We start from the raw sequence: 22127 nt of genomic DNA, 5'->3' as shown, positions 1-22127 counted from the left end.
CTGATGTATAGGCACTGGGCAGACACCCCCCTCCGTCTTCGTATCGTACAACCTTCCATACATTTGGAATGTTTTCTCTCGCATTGTGCATGTTGTATGCAGGTTCTGGTGTGTACAACGTTCGCTTCAATGTACATTTAGACGTGGCCGACTCTCATTTTTTCATGATCTTCTGAATCGAGTTTCACTTGCTGCAATGTTTTTTTAAGCTCATCCATCCGTCCTATAAATTGTTCATTTTTATTTACTTCATTTCCTTTATCCATCTTACTGCAATCCTTCAGTTTGGTATGTCTGTTTTTGTTTCCACTTTGGTGTATTTGTAGTTGCCAGCCCTGAACAGTAATTCCAGCATAAGGTTATGTCAGCACGTCTACCTAGCCCAACAACTAGACTTGCAGCAGCGTTTTAATGCGTTGAACTTTCTAAACCACACCAACCCCAGCACCAAGCATCAACGAGTTACAATAATCTAACCTCGTTATTGTTCTGAAACCTTATATGGATATGCATGTTTGTACGGATGTTGGTATTTTGTATGTATGCAAATGTACGCATGTAGGGTGCACGTTGCACGCAATACGCATCCTGTCAATACGAGATTGCATTTGTATACTTGATAGTCCATGAGTGATTCAAATTGCATGATGCACAGAATGAAATTCAAATACACACACACACGCGCACACACACATGTATATTAGATAAATGTGCGTGTGTGTCTGCATTTGTTTGTTATTTGTTATGAATGTTTGAATAAAACAAATTTTGTAGGCAGGTCAATATATCGCAATAACTACCACATAACCTTTCATCCACATATTCATTCATTCATTAGTTCGTTCGTTCGTTTGTTCGTTCGTTCGTTCGTTTGTTCGTTCGTTCGTTCGACTGTTCATTCATTTCTTTACCCATTTATTTATCCGCTCATCTATTTTTTCTTCCAGAAACATGGAAAGTTTTTTATTCAATCACCGTCAACCTTTGACCTTCGAGGATTTAACCTTGCCGGCATTTATTCAAGACGTTCAACATTTTATGTATTTCCATGCTTAAATCTCTCATCCCATTAACTTGGTGTCCTATATTTTACTGGTCCACCTTTCGTTTAAATTTCAAAAGTTTGAATATTCATTTTATGTGCGTGTTGTAATGTATTTGAATGTATTGTATAATATGTATGTGCGTTCGTTTGTGTGTTTTTTGTACGTGTTTTCATGTGGTTGTGTGTAGAAACTTTCAGATAAGTTCTTCATTAATATTTTGTTTAAATTATGTTTTCACTTTTTTCAATTTGGCAATTAAATATGAAAAGGCACGCACGCACGCTGGCATGCATATATCATTAAAACGTATGCATTGTTATTTGCACTTGTCCATATGATCACGTGTATGTGCATGTTTTTAATTGCAAAATTCATTTTTAATTTGTCCTTTGTATCTATGCTCTTTGGAATTTTGTAGTTTTTGACTTTTTTGTTTTTTTTTAAATTCCCTGTTGTAATGTTATTTTTTTATTTGTTTCGCATTTTTATTGACAATCTGCACATGTGATCTTACTCTCTAAGTACTTGTTTGTATTTATAACAACACAAACACACTTACATAAATGTATGTGTGTTTGTGTGAGGCCATGTTTTCACTCATGTATACAGCGTGTGTGTGCGTGCGTGCGTGTGTGTATGTGTGTGTGTGTGTTTGTTGGTTTGGTAGGGTGTTTAGCACCAGCAGTAAATGTACGACGTCTTCCTTATATATCGCCGGCTAGATGAGATGCCCTGAACTCATTATTTTGTTATTCCACACTGTACAAATAAACAATAAATACGTACATTAACATTCTCATATTATGAAAAATGTTTTACACTCTGTTCATTGAAATTTAGAACATGAAAATGATGTTCATGTGAATGTGAACCCGCATTCACACGCCAAGCTTTCATTAACGGATATTTCTTTCTCAGTTGGATACTGCAAGGTTATACGCTTGCATGCACAAAATTACATACAAACATTTATGCATACGTAAACATACTACATACATATATACGAATTCTACATTTATATGTACATTTACTAAATAGAAATATACAGACAGACACAGACAGACAGACAAACAGACAGACATATATATTTAGGAATGTTTATATGCGAATGCAATGGTACACATGTGCTCCTTCTCTACTCCTTTTTATTGCGTAATATATTGTATCGTTAATATCTGAATATAAGCATGAAAGACACAATGCAAACATACATTGTGCATTAGGATGTCCTTGCGCAAAACAAAACTAAGTGAAATTAATATCATTGGAACACGCACAACTCGCGCAGATGAATGCATCCGATCATTTTGGTACGTATTCAATCGTCTTAAGATGATCTCCAATTCGACTATAAAAGTCTGTTTTTTTTACTTGACAACTGCACATTTAATCACTTCATTTAAATCAATCGTTCTTTGTCCTCGGCAAATAACATTTCAAAAACATAAATGATCGGTCGAGAATGTCGTGAGTTGTGAGGTCACACGTGCAGACCAACCAACCAACAATTAGATGTGCAGTGACATTGTGCTTAAGTCAGGATTAGTTAATTATTTCATCAGTACTTTTCATTTTCGGTGCCACATCTCAATTTGATCAGCATATTCGTTACTTACTACGTTTCAAATCTTTCAATTTATTTATTTCAATCACATTTCATAGATTTCAACGTCTCAGATGTTCCTTGATATACACATTTACATATATATGCAATGTTTTTATTAAGTGAATTTGAGGATATTAATATGAATATAATTTATTTGGAGACTAGAAGTTTTTCTCGTTTTTCCTGTTACAAGGTATTTAGCAAACTAAAATAATTTTGAAGATTTGTTTGAACAGCTATTTTAAATTTTATAAAATATCGTTTTTTTGTTTGTGTGAGACAATGTCTGTTTTAATTTTATTTAAATTCATTTTTAAAATTAACTGATGATGAGTCTTTTGATAAGTTCTTTGTGATCGACTAAGGAGTGAGCGTACTGAACAGCTAGCTAGGTTACAATGTTACGTAGGCAGGCAGGCACGTACGTAGAATAGTGAGGGTAATGAAGTTGTGGAGATAAAAACAACGCATTTATTGTAGTGTTCCGACAGAGGATGTGATGCATCATCAAACAAACTGAAATTGAATTTATGGGGTGGAGTGGGAAAGATACATGAACATTTTTTAATACTTCTTCCAACAAATGACTTTTGTGTCACATGAGGCTTAAATTATTTTTTACAATGACATCATTTTATTAAAAAGTAAACAAAATCTTTTCATAGCATAATATAAATGGAGAGTGTGGATTAACCAGTAGAAAATTATTATTATTACGTATGAGTTAAAAGCTAATGCTTCGGTTATATTAAAAAAAACATTGATATGAATTATGGTTAAGAACATGAAAAAGTTAATGATGATTGTGCACGTATAAAATGTCCCAAAATCAACCGTGTATAGTTTAATTCTATTTGAAATTTCACCCGAAACGATCACAAAAAATTTGTGGAATGAAAAGTTCAATTAATCTCACTGGAATATTTGAATCTTTCTATGTTCGCCAGAAAGCCGTCAGCAAAATGTTGTCAGGTTATATTACTAAATCATCAGAGCTCTCCCGACAGATTGTTCTTTATTGCATCCTAAAGTGAGCCTACCACAGAATTCTTACATTTTTCTCTCCAAAATTTGATTTGTTATATAAGAAATGAAGAAGTAAAATACACTTGTACTGATTACAGCTGATAAATACCATTCATGTTCTACTAGGATAGTGTGTACTGCATACAAAGGTGTGTGCGGTCATAATATTTGCTGTACTACACCGTAGGAGTAAATAAACACGATTGCTGTCTCGGCCCTATAATGACCATGACCGTCTGACTGTTTGATTTAATGCTGTAATATAATGAATATGCTAACACCATTTCTGCTTCTATTTTGATGTTTTGTAATTTTTCACGTCAGCCATTGTGTGAGTGTGTATGTTGTGTAGCAGCTGTTGTTTGCTGCTGCGTTCAATGCTCGTCGAGTGAGTTCGTTTTCTGTTTGCTACTGTCACTGCTTCCATTGAGTTGATTCTTAAATCCGATCGTAAAGTTGCTCTCGAAAGATTTGCATTATTTTGAAAAAATCATAAACCAGGATTTAACACAACTGTAAAGTTTTATAATCGTTTAATGCTTGCCAGGTTATCATTACGCTCGCAATGTTCACCAATGACCAATATTCACACACAACTAATCCTATATATTAATATATATATATATATATATATATATATATATATATATATATATATATATATATATGATATCTCTATAGTACCACATGTACTTATATAATGTTTGCCGGCAATAATTCATTTTATGACTTCGTGTTTTTATGCAACCAGGCTTTTCTAACGCAACTTCACAAATTCGCTGCAGTAGTTTTTATAACGTCAATTCTTATAACGTTGTACGTAAATTCAAATGATGATTTCATGGGCAAAATTTTTACTGAATAATGTCGCGCTATTTTAACTGGTACCTCGCATTCAATCGAAAGCATTTGCAGCTTCCAAATGCTGGCTCATGATTGTTTCATAAGAAAGCGAAAACAAAAGAATTTGTCATTAACGTGTGTAACTGTAATTTTAATAAAAGTATTATAGAGTAAATATTGTTTGTTGAAGCCACGAATTTATTATTAACTGACAAAAAAAACATGCAGTTGATACACATTGTAGTAGTAGAAGCAATAGTTTTAATAGCAGTTGTAGCAACAATAATAGCGGTAGCAGTTGTAGCAGTGGATTTAGACAAATGTGCACATATTCACGAAAGCACATCTTTCCAACACAAGTGAACAGAGGAAAACAGCTCCATAGGCAAGGAAAAATACACTGCAGTACGAACCGGCCAAGTGAGCGTAAATACTCACGAGGCGGATAATTCATGCAATCAAGTCCAACACAAACAATCACGCTTCCATCCAAAAATATCCAACGTACATACATAGGTACGATTCCATGCTATGTGTATTCATTGCTACTCCTATTTATCCATGTTTATTTATTTTCATTTATGTTTATTTATATTGTTTCACCGCGAGTGTTTTTCGAGAACATGCTCGTTTCAAATTTTTATACGCAATTTTTTTAAATTTCGTTTGAAACGCGATATTTGGGAAATATAAAGACATTTTCATATTTGCTTGTATCGTTGAGATAAGAAATATTTATTGTTTGCTGGTTACAATTGAGCATTAAAAGTTCCATTGTCTTTTAAAATGTGATTGCTTCTTGATTGCTTCCGCAGGTCTTATCGTCCACCATCAAAGAATAAATAAGAATTTAAAACGAAATACAAATTTTCTTTGCTATTCAAAGTTTTCGACTTTCGAGTACTCGCGTAAGCAACGTGATGTGAATGATCAAATTTTTAAAATTTGCAAACAAAGAGAACGATATGAGAAACTTTTCGTCGACGAAGCCACATAAATTTGTTTTTTTTTCAAAAAAGATGAAAGCTCCAAAAAAGTGTTACAGATGGGGGTTGATACGGCCGCAAACGCAATTTGTTCTCCCACTTTTTCTTTTGAAGATAAATATTTTTGTTTTATTAGGAATAATAATAAAAAATATTTGAAAAATAATACATATATAGGATAACCGTATATATAGCATATATATTCCATATATGTATGGTATCTCTTGTAATATATATATATATATTTATATATATATATATATTAATATATTTTATCGTTAATATATATATATATATATATATATATATATATTAACGAGAATGTCTGTGTTTCTTTCTTGATTAGTTCATGGCCGTTCTAATGAGCTTGGTAGGGAAAATTCAAAACCAGTAATGCTCAAATTAGCAAAGTATCTTATTTAAACGTCTAGATGTCAGTAGTTTATACTTCCAGAGCAGTTAGCAGGATGGATTGATGAATGGAGGAAGGTGGTGTTACTACAGCCACACAAACGCCTGCTACTGATGCTTCATACATGTGCCGCCGCTAAAAGAAACAACAAGACACCCATTAAAATATAATGAGAGTAATATGCACTGAGCTGCTTTGCAACGTCCCAGCACAATGTATAGTACACATACCAGCATGTCTGTGTTGTTATTTGTATTTATAACTCAATATGTACAGAGTATCGCATGCACAGTGAATGCACCATCCTCAGTTTGTTGTTTTGTATTGTTTGTTGTTTTGTATTGTTTGTTGTTTTGTATTGTTTGTTGTTCTGTATTGTTTGTTGTTCTGTATTGTTTGTTGTTTTGCATTGTTTGTCGTTGTCATTTGCATAGCTGTGCGTAGATGTCATTACATTCAGGCATTCAAATAGGATCCTCATTAATTTTTAAAAATGCTAACTTTAATGAAATCTCAAAGATTGGCTGATGACTTGGAATGTCGGTGAGTACACCCGTTGTTCATGTGAATGTAAAGTAAATAATGAATACCTGATTGCTTAGATAGATCTAACATACCCAGCACTGCTCATCATTGCGTCAGGGAAACCCTACCTAGCCTCAGCTCCGCCACCAACTCGGCGGTCGGTCACCCAGCTACCAACAGGATCAAACCTTTACACACACATACACACACAAACCCACTCACAAACACACACAGACGCACACATACAAACAAACAGTACTCTCACGTGAGTAGGTCGGTGTCACGTGCTCAGCCACGTGATGAATAGTCCACGCAAGCACATTTGCACATTTAATTTTATGGAGACAGGTTGAAAAGATGATGTAAGAAGACGTCTGAGGGAGGAAACATTGAAAGAAACGTGAGGGGTAGAGAGGGCTGACAAAATGGAGAAAGTCATATACACGTTGGCTGTCTTCCACTGCAGGCTTACAGCATGCCCCTTCGTGCAGGGTGCAGATAAGTGTCCTCACAATTTGTATCTTGCTTTTTATGCATTTAACATAAATGTAACTCTGTGTTTTACAGTTTTAATGGTCAGGAGAACCAAACTTAAACAATACATGTCAATTAGGTGAACATTGTGTGTGAACGATGTTGGTGAACAATGTTGGTGAACAATAAAAATAAACAATGCTTCTGGTGGACATGCTAACATGAACAATTGCAAACAAGCACAAACAAAAAGATGAAACAAAAATTGATTAATAAGAGATGAAGAGCCATTGAATTTTTTCCGTGTTCGCTCTTTCGTGACTAAGATTATTTCATTTGCATTGTACATCGTTGCGAGTTGTATGTCGCATGTTGTATGTTCTCTAAGCAAAAATTATTTCAAGTACTCTCGAATGAAAAATGTAATTTCATCAGATACAGTAACGACAACAACAATAACAACAGCAGCAACAACAACGACAACAACATGGCCTCGTGTTGCTTTTTGTTGGAGACTTATGCAGTGGCTGGTGTTGGTGTTGAAAAATGTTTTGTTCATTGTTCTTTGTGATAGAGTTCACACAATGAACTGCTCACTTTGAATGATGACCAGCCACACGACTCTGGAGATCACTGCCCCACTCTTCTCTTTTCATTTCCTGGTTTTTCTTTTTCTGTTTTTTCATTTCTTCTTACTTTTTTGCAACGGGCATTTTGATTTTTGGTTGAATGCCTTCCTGATTCTGCGCCGTTGATGCCATCTAGGTTGAGACCATGTGTGATGTTCTTATTCATCTGTCAGTTGGTGTGGTTATTGTTCGGTTGCGTTGTTTAGCCTTGCAGCAACAACCGCTATGGATGTTTTTGTGCTATTTACTAGTACATACAACAAGCGACACGACAACATGACGTCATCGTTTGGGAGGATAATAAACACGCAACAGCATCAGTAACTTGGCCAGCAATTGAAACAGCAATGTTATTTCGTGCCGATAGTTTATTCTATTGCTCCCACGTTTTACAGCTAGCTTCTCATTACGTTATTAGTTCAACGATTCGTTTGACTGATTGCAAATATTTTGTTCATTTCTTGTTTAGTTGTGTCTTTAGTCTGTCTGCTACGTTTATTTGTTTGTTTGTCTAGTATGTATGTTTGTATGTCTGGCATGTCTGTTTCTATGTCTGGTATGTCAGGTATGTCTGTCTGTATGTCTGGTATGTTTGATGAGTTTGTATGTTGGGTATGTTTGTTTGCTTATATGCCCTGTTTGTCTGTCTGGTCTGATGTCTTTTTTGGTTTGTTTGAAGTTGCTGAAGAAAGTTGTTGTTAGCATAGTTTGGTTTGATGAATGTGTGTTTGTTGCTAAATTTTTGTAGCTGGCCAGCATGCTGTTTCAGTGGTCATCAGTTGTTGATGGTGGTTGATGTTGGCTGGCTGATGTTGTTTGATGTTGGCTGGCTGATGTTAACTCGATGGATATTTTTTATTTGACAGCTTTTTTTTATGATTTTTTGCGTCCATTGCTTTGTTATTTTTCGTATCGCTTTAATTTGATTTATTTCTTGCTTTTCATCCAATCTCTTACATCAGACTTTCAGTCTTTTTAATTTTACGCAATGTTTTTATATTATTCGAGAAAATTGTTATAAAATTGTTGACGTCAAATTTCTGCCACATTCACATGAGTAATGGCAATAATTAAAGTGCTGTTACAGATCAGAAATTTTATTTCTGAAAAATTTCCAAGATACAATTGCAGAGGCAGTGATTTTATTTTTTTTTATTTTCCATTTGTAACAAAATGATTTATTTCTTGCGCTATTTTTAAAAATGCATCTTCCTTGAATTTTTCACATGCACACGCACATTTCCCGCTCTTCTCCCGTGTACAAATTTTTTGCGTTATTAAATTTTATATGATTACCTAGAACCTCTATCAACATTCACGCCGTATTTTGTTGTTGTTGCTGCTGCTGCTGTTGTTGTTGTTGTTGTTGTTGCTGCTGCTGATGCTGCTGCTGTTGTTGTTGCTGCTGTTGTTGTTTTTGCTGAATTTTTAGTTGTGTTTTTTTGTGATTTGCTAAGTTTTTTTGTTGAATGTTGAAGTTTGTTGATGGTGAGTGTTGTTTAGAATTTATTATTCGGTTGTTGAAATGTTTGCTGTTCGGTATTTTGAATGTTGTTGATGTTTATTTTGTTGTTGATAGTGTTGTTGTTATGTTGCTGCTAGTTTTGTTGTTAGTGTTGTTGTTATTATTGTTGAATGTTGATATTTGATGTTGGTAATGTTGTTGTTATGTAACTGCTGGCGTTGTTGCGAATGTTGTTGTGGTTATCATCGTTTAATATTCATATCTGTTACTGTAAATGTTGATGTTAGGATTGTTAAATGTTGGCATTTGTTGTTGCCATTGTTGAATGTTGATTCCAAAGCAGCAGCAGCAGCAGTAGTGGTAACAGCAGTGGTAGCAGGGTAGCATGTGAAGTGACCCGCGATGAAAATTCATTTATCCATTTTTCAAAATAACTACCCATAAATTTCATTTCGGAATGCTGCCAAAGTCTGCTTGCTGGCTGAGGTTGAAGATTATGATGATGACGATGATGACGATGATGATGGCGTTGTGTTATCGATGATGATGATAATGATGATGGTAACAGAATAACAATAATAATAATATGCGGTGATGATGATGATGGTTATGATGGTGATGATGGGAGTGATGATGATTGTGATGATGATGGTGATGATGATGGTGATAATGATGATGATGATGGCGATGATGATGATGATGATGGTGATGACAGAAATGATTAAACATCAATGTAGCAAACTGTGGCGTGTACGATGAGGTCAGAAGTCAGGTAGTAAGATGATTATGATGATGATGGTGATGATACCATTTGGTGGTGGTAACGTGTTGGTGATGATGATAATAATGATGGTGATGATGATGATGATGACGACGATGACGATAATGACACCATAAATAATATTTAAAATGTCGAAATGTAATTAGTGATAATTGCTCTGATAATGGTAAAAATAGTGGATAGGTGATGATAATGGTGATTGTAAAGATATCGATGATGATGTTGATTATTAAGACGATTGTGATGTTTAGGTAACGAGGCAGTGATAGAAAATTATGATATAATATGATAATGACGACGACGATGAAAATGATGATGATGATGATGATGATGATGATGATGATGATGATGATGACAAAGAAGATAATGACGAAGACGATGATGATGATGACATTGATGATGATGAGGATGACGCCACGGTGAAGATAGTGAAGAAAAATAGATGAGTGAGTGAATGACTAAATGAATGAGTGAATGAATAACTGACTGACTGACTGAATGAATGAATGAATAAATGAATGAATAATTGAATGAGTGAATGAATGTGTAGTGTCACATTTTCTTGGTAATTGCCACGACAAATGTTAGCGACGTCATGCTGATGATATGATGGTGATGAACATTACTCTAATTATAACAGTAGGATAGTGGTGATGATGATGGTGGTGGAGATGATGGTGATAGTAATGATGGTAGTGTCATGATGATGATTATGATGATGATGATGATGATGATGATGTCATGATGTCATAATGATGGTGGTGTCTTAATGATGATGATAAAATCTAATAGCGATGTTTGTAAGACCGTTCATAATTATAATTATAGCTGTTGTAAAAACAGTGTTATTGATGATGATAGTACATATGATGATGATGATGATGATGATGATGATGATGATGATGATGATGGTGGTGGTGGTGGTGGTGGTGATGATGATGATAAAAGTGATAATGACAATGACGATGCCATTCTCATTCACAAGGACTATGACAAAAATAATAACAACAACAACATCAACAACAATAATAATAATAATAATGATGATGATGATGATTTTAGTGATACTAATAATCAGGGTACTAAAAATTGTAATGTAGGCCATTTTCAAAGCTAATGGCTGATGATGATGATGATGATGACGGCAATGATGATGATAATGATGATGATAAAGATGATGATGCTGAAGAAGATGATGATGATGATAATGGGGATGACTGTTGATTCAATCATTTGTTCATCTTCGTAATCATCTTCATAATCATCTTCATAATCATCTTCATAATAATCTTCATAATCATCTTCATAATCATCTTCATAATCATCTTGTGCGTGTTTGTGTGTGAGATGTGAGAGTGAGTGAGTGTTTAAGTTAGAGTGTGAGTGAGTGAACATAATGATGATAATATGAAAACTGCTTACAATTATGTTGACTCCCATGCTTTCCACACTGCAATTAAAATCTTTTTTTATTACGGCGTGCATGATGATGATGTTATGATGACGACAATGATGAGGAGGAGGTTAAGGAGGATGATGAAAAAGAGGATGAAGGTGATAAATCTTTTGTTGACGTTCTTGTTTGTCTGTCTGTTTGTCTGTCTGTCAGTGTGTCAGTCTGTTTGTCTGTATGTCTGTCTGTTTGTCTGTATGTAAATATGTCTGTCTGAATGGTGGTGGCGGTGGAAACATCAGTGTCATGATGTTGGTGACCTTAACGATGCTTATAATGATGGCATTTGCGGCGATGAAGTAGATGCATGCTGCAAGAGCAATGAGGCTGGTGTTGACGATTGTCATTCTGAAGATTTTGTTGGCGAAGTTTTTCCTGATGACAACCGAAAAACAAATGGCGGTAGTTAATATGCGGCTATAAATCGTCATATAATATTAATGCATTTCAAACGACCTGTTTGTTAGCACGGGATGGAATGCTTCCTGCCCGCCTGCCAGCTCGCCATCTCCATAAGCTCCGCCAATCTGATGCCTCCTTCGTTATTTGCAATCATCTTCATCATTCGTCTGAGATTTGACTCTTTTATTTATTTATTGGAAAGCACTGAAACATTCATTCAGCAAGAACCAGCAAAAGTTTCACAAGCATGTCAACATTTTCTCCATAATCGATTCAAACTTTTGGCCAAATAGATTGCATTTGCAAGTTTTATTTGAAAGTGTTTTGTCATCTTTTTGAGGACGATGTTAATGATTTTGATGTCTTTTCATATTCTTAGCGTTGTTGTCGTTGTTGTTTTTGATGTTAGTGTTGTTTATTTTGAAAATGCAATGAAAAAAAGCGGATATGACGTCATTACTTGGAGAGAAGTTTGATTGGTGCGTAAAACGCTGGAGTTGATTGTTTGATCAAATCGTCAGGCAAGCGGACCTCTGAGATTTGGCGAAATCGTTCTGATGTTAAATGGCGGACTATAAAACGAATTAAATGAATAGATTGCTCAATATAATTTATCTGGAGGAGCGTTGAAATGGGATTATGAATGCTTTCGTTGGATTAACCTGCTACCGTTCGTCCTCTCCTTATCTTTACGTCCTCCTCTCCAGTTGTTTTTTTTCATTCAAGTGAAAAACAGTTTCGTTCGTTCATCATTCAAGAAAAACATTTTTTCCAGATTGTATATCGTCTTATTCCATTGTACAGGGCAAATTTATTTTCCTTATATACTTATTTCGGTGAAGTCAGTGGCAGTGGTGTCATTCTTCACCATCTTGAAATGTTTCTCTTTGATTCATTGACATCATTTGACTGTCAGCAGTTTTTCAATTTAAAGTTTCTAATATCTTCTTCATGTTTGATGATTTTTGATCTAAACCGTTTTAATTTCAATTATTATTTATTAAATGTTCGTATTATCGTGCACGCATGTCATTGTTGAAAGGTGAAGGTCACTTTGCATTGAATAACCTTCCATCAATAAACTTTTAAGAATTCACATTAATGCAATGGATATAATAAGCCAATACATTTCCCCTGTTATATGAAGAACGTTGATTTTTATAAATTGGCAGGTGCAGAAATAAACTGCAACATGTCACTCTACGCCAACTACGACTACCGGGGCCTGCTCACCAGCTACAACTTCCCCCACAACTACCCCTGCAACCTCACCTGCAACACCACCCTGCGTTTCCCGCCCGCCAACAATCAGCGAAAAATTTGCTTCTACTTCAAATTTTTCCAGCTGGAGAGCAGCACAGACTACTGCAGTTTCGACTTCTTGAAGATTGAGACGATCAAATACTGTGGGGCCGGTCTGTGGCACTACGGCAAGAACAACGGCGTCAACAATGCCAGCGTCTGGTCCAACGAGTTCTGCTGTTAGTACTGTTGGCATTATTTTCTGCTGTTTAATGAGGAATGCTCTTCATGAACTTTTATTCACACACCTATTCACACTTACTAGTCGTTGTATTTTTTGTTCGTTCGTTCATTCATTCGTTCGTTCGTTCGTTCGTTCGTTCATTAAAATTATTTATTTATTTATTAATTTATTAAATTATTATTTATTCATTTATTTATTTGCTTGACAAACTTTTTTGTTATACAATTTTTGGTTTTGCTGTTTTTAAATTTTCAGCACAAAAGTAGATTTAAAAAAATTATTACTGCTTTGAATACTTGCACATTTTTTTTGGGAATGAAAAAATAAAAATTGATCGAAAGCTACTACAAACGAATGAATAAATGAATAAAAAATGAATGACTGAATGAATGGATGAATGGATGTATGAATGAATGAATGAATGAATGAATGAATGAATGAATGAATGAATGAATGAATGAATGAATGAATGAATGAATGAATGAATGAATGAATGAATGAATGAATGAATGAATGAATGAACCATTATGACTGCGTTCATTCGTCAGGCAAGTTAACAATTTCAACATTGGTGTTAAAATATTTAAAATCATTTATTCACCAGATTAGTGATATGAATGATTTATTTTCGTTTCACACTCCGACAGTTTGTTTCTCAATCTCAAGTGTTTTGCTGCCAGTTTATTTAGTTAGCAAACGCGAATCAGGCACCCTTCTGTTTTTTTCTGTCATTAATAATGTTGATATACCATCTTTGTGATTACATTTTCTACTTAATCCTTCACCATACTTTTTTGAACTGCTGCGAATTCGTCACATCCGCTCAAGTGGCACACGTCTCAACCAACTTGATCCACCCCTTCCACACTGCACTTCATGTCTGCTGAGACGGTCTAGCAACAATTTGCTTCATAAATTAACCAAATGTGAATGTTGCTATTTCTCCTAATGTGCATGTCTATGTAATACTCAAAATTATTTTTCTATATATATATATATATATATATAATAAGAAATTGAATAAGACACTTTTTTTTCTCCTAAATGTGAACGTTGACTGCAAACAATTAAACGATGATTAAACTTTTAAAATCATCAAACAGTTCGTTCGTCAACAACTCTTCCTTTCTCTTTTATCTCCCTATCATCTATCACTATCTCTCTCTCTCTCTCTCTCTCTCTCTCTCTTTCTCTATTATATATATATATATATATATATATATATATATATTTGTTCCCTTAAAATTATTTTTTCCAGTTTAAACTTTCCGCATACGGAAGAAAAGCAACAGTTGATATTAGCGACGAGTGGGCAAACAAACAAATGCAAAAAAACCTTTTGAAAAAGTTCCCAATTTTTTTGCGACATTTTATTCCTCGAAGATTCTAACGTTTATAATTGTATAGAATTTTCAAACATTTTTAATAGAATTTAGTGGATTAATTTTTTCAACGAGTACAAAAGAATTGTTTGAGAAATGTCCCAAGTATACAAATGAAGGCAGATAGGAAGGCTGGTGCACGGAGGTTATTAAGTCATCTTGATATGATGTGATGTGGGTTGGTTGGTTGGTTCGTTTGTTTGTTTGTTTGTTTGTTCGTTCGTTTGTTTGTTTCCTGTCAGCTTGTTGTTCAATTCACATTTGCAAATGAGCATCACCTGCACCTGTCACACGAGAATTCCACATGTAAATTATTCCCCCTCCTCTACCTTTCCATCTTCATGTACTACACTTCACGTGCACACAACTGCGTGTACAACCCTGTTATGCCATGGACTACATTGTACTACATTGTACTTCACGGTACCGTGCTCTATACACAACTAAAAATACTGTACTTAAACAATACATGCACTACAGTAATGTGAAACCTTTTTTATCTTTCTGTTTTTCTTTCTTTACTCTTTATTTCTTTTTCGTTTTTCTCTTTCTTTCTTTATCTTTCCATCAGTCTATCTTCCATCTCTTTCCGCCTACTTGTGCTCGCAGTCCAGCGTGATACACATTACACGTAGGCATACAATAATCTTGATGTACATTACACACACACACACACACACACACACACACACACACACACACACACACACACACCATGTATGTAAATTATTTTATCCTTTATTCACACTTCAAATGCGAAAAATGTTCCTTCTAATGAAAATTCAGTAATAGCAATAATAATAATAATAGTAACAATAATAATAATAATAATAATATATATTATATATATATATATAGGTAGAAATAAATGTGCCTCATATAATAATTATGAGTAGCAGCTATGCAATTGCTAATCTCATGATATTATTGATAATATGTGTTGACGATTTTTCTATTATGAAATACCTAAAATGCTTCAACCTGAAAAACGTCTCAAAATTTAAAAAATACAGCCTGCTGTCCAGTCCTCCTCTGTTTTGACATCTCATATAAAATAACATTGCGATGAAAATTCATTTCCAAGTACCTGATCGATCATTCATTTTTATATATGGACAGGAAGGACGCTTGGACAGCCAGCCATGCGGGACACAACTCACGTGGAACATGATTCTCTATTTTTCTTTTTCTTTGTGTTTCGTTCTCTTCTTGTTTACCTACATTTTTTCTTGTGTTAATTGGTGTTTGTAGGGCCAACATTGGATAACAACCGTCATAATATTGGAGTGATGATGATGATGATGGTATTATAGCGATGATGATGATGATGATGAGATTATAACAATAATGATTATGATGATAATGAGATTATAACTAGGACGACGGTGATGATGACGACGACGACGATGATGATGATGAAAAACGTGGTTACGTAGTTATTAAGCTCAGCTGGCAGGCAGGCTTTACACTTAACAGTTTATTTTCGTTGTTAATTTGTTCATCGTTAATTTATTCAACAACTGACTAAAGGCCCGCGTCCTCACCTGTTTCTGGTTCATTCACCTGTGTAGGAATTAAATTGGAATAATAAAAAGAATTGAACGGACGTGTGCAACTTATTTTCAAACATTTACCCAATCTTCTGTCTGTTTATAGATTTAATTACATGCAGATAATCATTTCATCCCGATGTATTATATCAATTCATTCATTCGAACATTCATCCATTCATCGACCAAGCTTCTTCGGATTTTTTCAATATATGTCATCGGCATGTGTTCAGATTTCAATTTTTTTTTTATTTCTTAGCAGTTTTTAAACGTTTCTGCCAACAAAATAGAAATATTGAAAAATTGTAATACATACTAAAACAAGTGGGACGTGCTCATTCATCTATTGTTCACATTTTTAAATTAATTAACGAAATTTCCAATAGTCATAGAAGGAATGCTCGAGTTGGGACGCAAGTTGGGATGAAACGTTGAAAATGAAATGAATTAATCGTTGCAAGTTTTAATGTCATGAGCGCTGGTATGTGATGTTGTCAGTAAGTGATGTGATGTTACATTACAGCACTGACACCAACAAACGCAAACCTCTCAGGCTGTTACGAGGAAAAGTTAATAAGCGCATGCAATACAAATAATAATAGTAAACACGCAAAATAAAACAATGCAAATTTCGAATGAAAAATGAGGCTACCTTTTTTTGTTATGTCTTCAATTAGACAGTGTTTGTTCACGTATTCCTCTTTTGCTTTGGAAGTTTTGGTAGCATGGCTCGTTCATGGCAACGAACACTTTTTATTTGTTTCATTTTCATGAAATGCGAGCAACATTAGATCATTTTTCGTTCAGTTGTAATTTTTGGTTTTCAAACTTGCCTGACTGATCGTGTCAGTTTTGTTAAGATGTAATTGTGTTTGTTAAATAGAGTTTGTACAAATAATCTTTGGAATATGTATCATGCAGTTTCACATGGATCCTATTAAATTTGAATTTATTAATCACTTCATGCTGTAGAGTAAAAACATTTTGAACTGTCCAGATACTGGTTTTTTTTACAGTGTAAACAATTTGGAATTGTTTATTTTCAGATATCTTCCATAGAATTTTATTGTTCAAGTTATTTTGATAAAATCCAGTTCAAGTTTGAAACAAAACAATCCACGTTGAAAATATGTTTTTATGATGCCTCCGTGAAATGATCAACTGCCTTCAGTAGCCAGCCAGAGGCATGTTGCTTTGAAAGCAGCTTCACAGAGTTTCAATCTTTCTGAATATTTAATGCAAGCCGGTGAAAAATTGTTCATTTCTTCCTGTTGTTTATCAACACTTCCAGTTTATTACAAGCAAGCTTGGTTTTTCATTCATATGAGGAATAGCCAATATTTATATTACTGTTTTGAGATTTCAATATTAAATGAGATTATAATGGTTATTTTCGTTGTGTTTTGAAATCTACTACATTCTAATGCTTGGACGTCGAAGCCTGCACTGAGATGATTGTGTACGTGCAGCATTTAAACAAAATCTCTCGATCTCTCTCTCTACGTAACGTTGAATCATCTTTTGAACTTGTGTCTGGAACTGTTACAGCCCAGTTATGAAACCAACTTAATGGATGAATTGAATGAATTGAATGAATGTGATAAATGGATGAATTGAGTGAATTGAATAAAATTTAATTTCTTAACGTTCGGTTGGCATCGGCAACTTTTTTTCTCCCTCACCGATCCATCCGCATTCCACAATGAATGTAGTTTTTTCACTATTTTTAGAACAAATTTTACGTTCATGTCCACTTTTTTAATGAAAACGAACAACTAATGGTAAAAGCATTAAATAAATATATACGCATATATATATGTATATATATATATATATATATATATAGAGAGAGAGAGAGAGAGAACCTTACGTGTAAAAGATAACCAACATCTCCAACAGACAACACACACACGTGTATGTGTGTGTGTGTTTTGTGCGTGTGTGTGTGTGTGTTTATGTGTGTGGTGTGTACTTTCATGTAATTGTTATTTCTTCGTTTTTTGCATCTCATCCAATAATCCGTGTCACGATGGCTTAACACCGACAATGATGACTCTTTGTTTACAACGGCATGGCCAGCCACGAGAAACCTAACAACAGAAGAGAAGCAAAGATCGGCAACAAAGAGATTCCAGCACGTTTTAAGTTTAGAATGGAGGCAATGTGTAGAGTGTACAGACAGACAGATGTTCTTTTTACGTGCCCTCCAGTCCAAGCGGCCGCTGCAAGCTTACGAGACAAATGTAAACAATATATAATACAACCGTGGTTCAGTTTTTCAGCTTCCTTTTTTCCATCCTCATCAACATCAACATCACAACTACTGTCATCATCATCATCATCATCATCACATCACCATCATCACAACTGCTGTCATCATCATCATCATCATCATCACCATCATCATAACTATTCTCATCATGGTTGTTTTATTTCTTTTACTTCCTCCTCGTTCAACTTAATATTCTCATTTTTAATTTAAATAAATCCTGTTTTCATTTCATTCTTTCATCCACCCATCGTGTTGCCATTATTTTTTAACAATTTATAAAATTGGGTTTAATTTATTGCCATTTTAATTAACACAACCATCGTTATCATCATCGTCGTCGTCTTCATCATCATCATCATTTCTTTTGTTACCACCTTCCCAGTCTTTCGCATTTTGACACTAATATGTTATAGCAGCTGAAACTTATAATCACAAAATGCATTCTACAAAACTCCCCGAGTGTTAGATAAACGTAATTGGAGAATGAACATATGTGCGTAAGATCGGTTGGCTTGTATGCCTATATTTGTATGTGTTTATGTTTGTTTGTGTGTTTGTTTGTGTGTGTGTGTTTGTTTGTGTGTGTTTGTTGGTGTGTTTTTGTGTTTGTTTTTGTGTGTTTGTTTATATGGTCATGTTTGTATATATGTGTTTAGGTTTATGTGGAGATGTTTATGTTGGTGTTGATGTGTGCGTGTTTATGCCTGTGTGTGTGTGTGTGTGTGTGTGTGTGTGTGTGTGTGTGTGTGTGTGTGTGTGTAAAAGTAGGAATATTCAAGTCTGTATATTTTGTCTATAGTTATGTATATATTCACATTATTGGAGAGTTTATTTTGTTTGTTTGTTTATTGTTTTCTCGCGAAACCAAACAAGTTATCCTGACTATTTACTGTTTAGAGTTCTGAGTTCTGCGCGTTCGCTAGTTTTACTGGTGTGTTGACAAGATAATCATAAAAATGTCAATTCTGTGAGATGTCCACTTAATTTAAAAAATAGCTATATATATATATATATATATATATATATATATATATATATATATATATATATATATATGAGAGATAAATCAATGTGTCGCAGCCACTTTGACAGAGTCTTATAAAAAGTCCATTAGTTGATATTATATCTTATATCATATTATATCATAATGATGGTTGTTTTAATATCATATCATAATGATGGTTGTTTGATATTATATCATAATGATGGTTGTTTGATATTATATCATAATGATGGTTGTTTGATATTATATCATAATGATAGCTGTTTGATATCATATCATAATGATGGTTGTTTGATATTATATCATAATGATGGTTGGCTTGCCCAGTGTTCATTCAGTGTTCACAGTGTTATTTTAATTTTATTTTATCTCGGTTGTTTTTTTTCTGTCAACTATCACATCATCATCATCATCATCGTCGTCATCACCCTCACCATCATCTTCATCATCATCTCTACAAAGTTTATCATATTATATTATCATCATCGTTAATTAAGTATAGAGAATAAGTTGAAATTGTTACACAAGTATTGGTAAAAAATAATTTTTGAGGCGATAATTAATCACTGACACGAGATATAAACAAAAGAATAAACATTTATAATGAAACCTAGACTAGAATGAGATAACGTAAAATAATATAGCCTAGAATTATGTAGCATAGAATTATATAGCATAGAATAAAATAACATAAAAGGAAATGACGTCATAACGAGGTGTTCGATGATGGATATAAACAGCTGAGGATAATTCCTTTTTACACTTCTTTATGTTTGTTGGTTCTTTCTGTTAGTTCTTTGCTCGCGTCATCTTTTTTGATAAATTTCTATTCTTTGTTGAATAATTGTGATTATTGCAAAACGTATTTTAAAACGGCTACCACAATACTTGTTTATTTTCAAATTATTATTTTTATTTATTTTATTTCATTATTTTTATTTAAATTATTTGTAATTTAAATTTTTACAATTTGTATTCTTATCTCATGCTAAATCTTTGCTATTATTATCCTATTCTTAATGCGGAGAGCCTTCAAAATATTCTCTTTACACCGTTTCTCATTTCTACCATATTTTAGTTTCCAGGTTTTGTCGCCAGTGCTTATTTCGTTGTTGTGGTTATGTGGCTGGTTATTTATTCTCTCCATTTCTGGTTGGTTGGTGGCTGGCTGCAGTCGGATGCATCGTTCTTAACGTCATTTAGTTTTGATGGATCGGAATGTTCACCTGACAGACGTCGACAACTTTTCAATATTCATCAATTGTTCACGCAAAATAATGATGTTCACTTTTTCATCATGAAAAAATATTTCTCAAAATTCATTTCATTCCATTCCATTAAATTCATTTATGAATTTATTTATAAATTCATTTATAAAATTAAATTAAATTATTTTAAACTATTTTATTAAATTTTATTAAACTATTACATTCATTTATAAATTCATTCATTCATTTATAAATTCATTCAAAAAATATTTTTCAAAATTCATTTCATTCCATTCCATTAAATCACTTATAATAAGTGAGCCTGAAAAGAAGAATAACTAGCTTTTTAGGCAACTGAACATAAGACAAACATGTGTGAAAGTGCCAGGCAGTTTAGCAATGCAAACATTCAATTCACAACTGAATGCCTCAATGCTTACATAACATTTGATGTTTGCCAAGTTGTACAGCTTTTTAAAATACAGGTTTACATTCTCAACTCTACTTTTACCATAAAGGTTTTATATTGAATTAAATTTATTTAGAAGATAATGAAGATCAAACGTTAGCAATTATGCCAAACATTAAAAAATAAAAAAAAACACCACTGATGATTTATAAAAAAATTCCACTTTTATCGCTGAACCTTGGAGATCAAACATCCTTACCAACTGCAGTTGATCAATACTATTATACTACTAAATATACTATGTGCTAACAAAAATACACTAAAAAAGTCCAACAATGAGAAATTAAGCAGCGCCTTTGACGGATATGAAGAAAGATTACGCGACGAAATCTATTTAACAGTTAATCAATTTTCAATGAACATTCAATTAAGAACAGAGCAGCCAGCCATCATCTATCCACATTCCAAGATGAAGTGTATATTCATTAATGGAAGTATCTTCACCGACCACCTACCGTCCACGCTTTAATGGCGTCATCATTTAATAAATTACTCATCCACATAGATATTCGAATAGATGGACATCATTATGTGTGTGTGTATATATATATATATATATATATATATATATATATATTATTCATAAGTGACTTAAATGTACTCACTAAATAAAATTGTATTCAAGAATATCCAGTCAACAGTCACCATTGATACATCAACGAACCTAACGTACAGCCACAGTATTGTCGAAAAGCAGAAGGAAGTTAATTAGGATAAATTTCTAACATGAAAGAATTTTCATTAAGTTACATGGGAGTTTCTGCAATGTTAGGTAAGGAAAAGTCTTTCGTCATTTTGAGTGGTTCCAAAATGTTTATCTTCATGTGTAGGTAGGTAGGTAGGGAGGTAGGTAGGGAGGTAGGGAGGTAGGTAGGTAGGTAGGTAGGTAGGTAGGGAGGTAGGTAGGGAGGTAGGGAGGTAGGTAGGTAGGGAGGTAGGTAGGTAGGTAGGTAGGTAGGGAGGTAGGTAGGTAGGGAGGTAGGGGGGTAGGTAGGTAGGTAGGTAGGTAGGAAGGAAGGTAGGTAGGTCGGAAGGAGGGTAGATAGATAGGTAGAAAGGTAGGTAGGTAGTCTGCTCTCCTAATTTAATTAATGTCTCCACATTAATTG

General features: G+C 33.9%; 1 protein-coding gene across 1 annotated transcript; it reads right to left on the bottom strand.

Annotated features, from left to right (window-relative positions):
- Window positions 1-3854: 3854 nt before the first annotated feature.
- HELRODRAFT_171643 (hypothetical protein) lies at window positions 3855-12369 on the bottom strand (the record flags this gene model as incomplete). The annotated part of the gene is made up of 9 exons (XM_009018349.1): window positions 3855-3970; window positions 5496-5612; window positions 6710-6998; window positions 7615-7713; window positions 11012-11118; window positions 11216-11243; window positions 11507-11621; window positions 11703-11783; window positions 12311-12369. The coding sequence occupies 9 exons, from the start codon at window positions 12367-12369 to the stop codon at window positions 3855-3857; spliced, it is 1011 nt and encodes a 336-aa protein (XP_009016597.1).
- Between the last annotated feature and the right edge of the window lie 9758 nt (window positions 12370-22127).

This window comes from Helobdella robusta, assembly GCF_000326865.2.
Source record: "Helobdella robusta unplaced genomic scaffold HELROscaffold_21, whole genome shotgun sequence".
Classification (NCBI taxonomy): domain Eukaryota; kingdom Metazoa; phylum Annelida; class Clitellata; order Rhynchobdellida; family Glossiphoniidae; genus Helobdella; species Helobdella robusta.
This window is presented reverse-complemented; position numbering and strand designations above follow the sequence as displayed.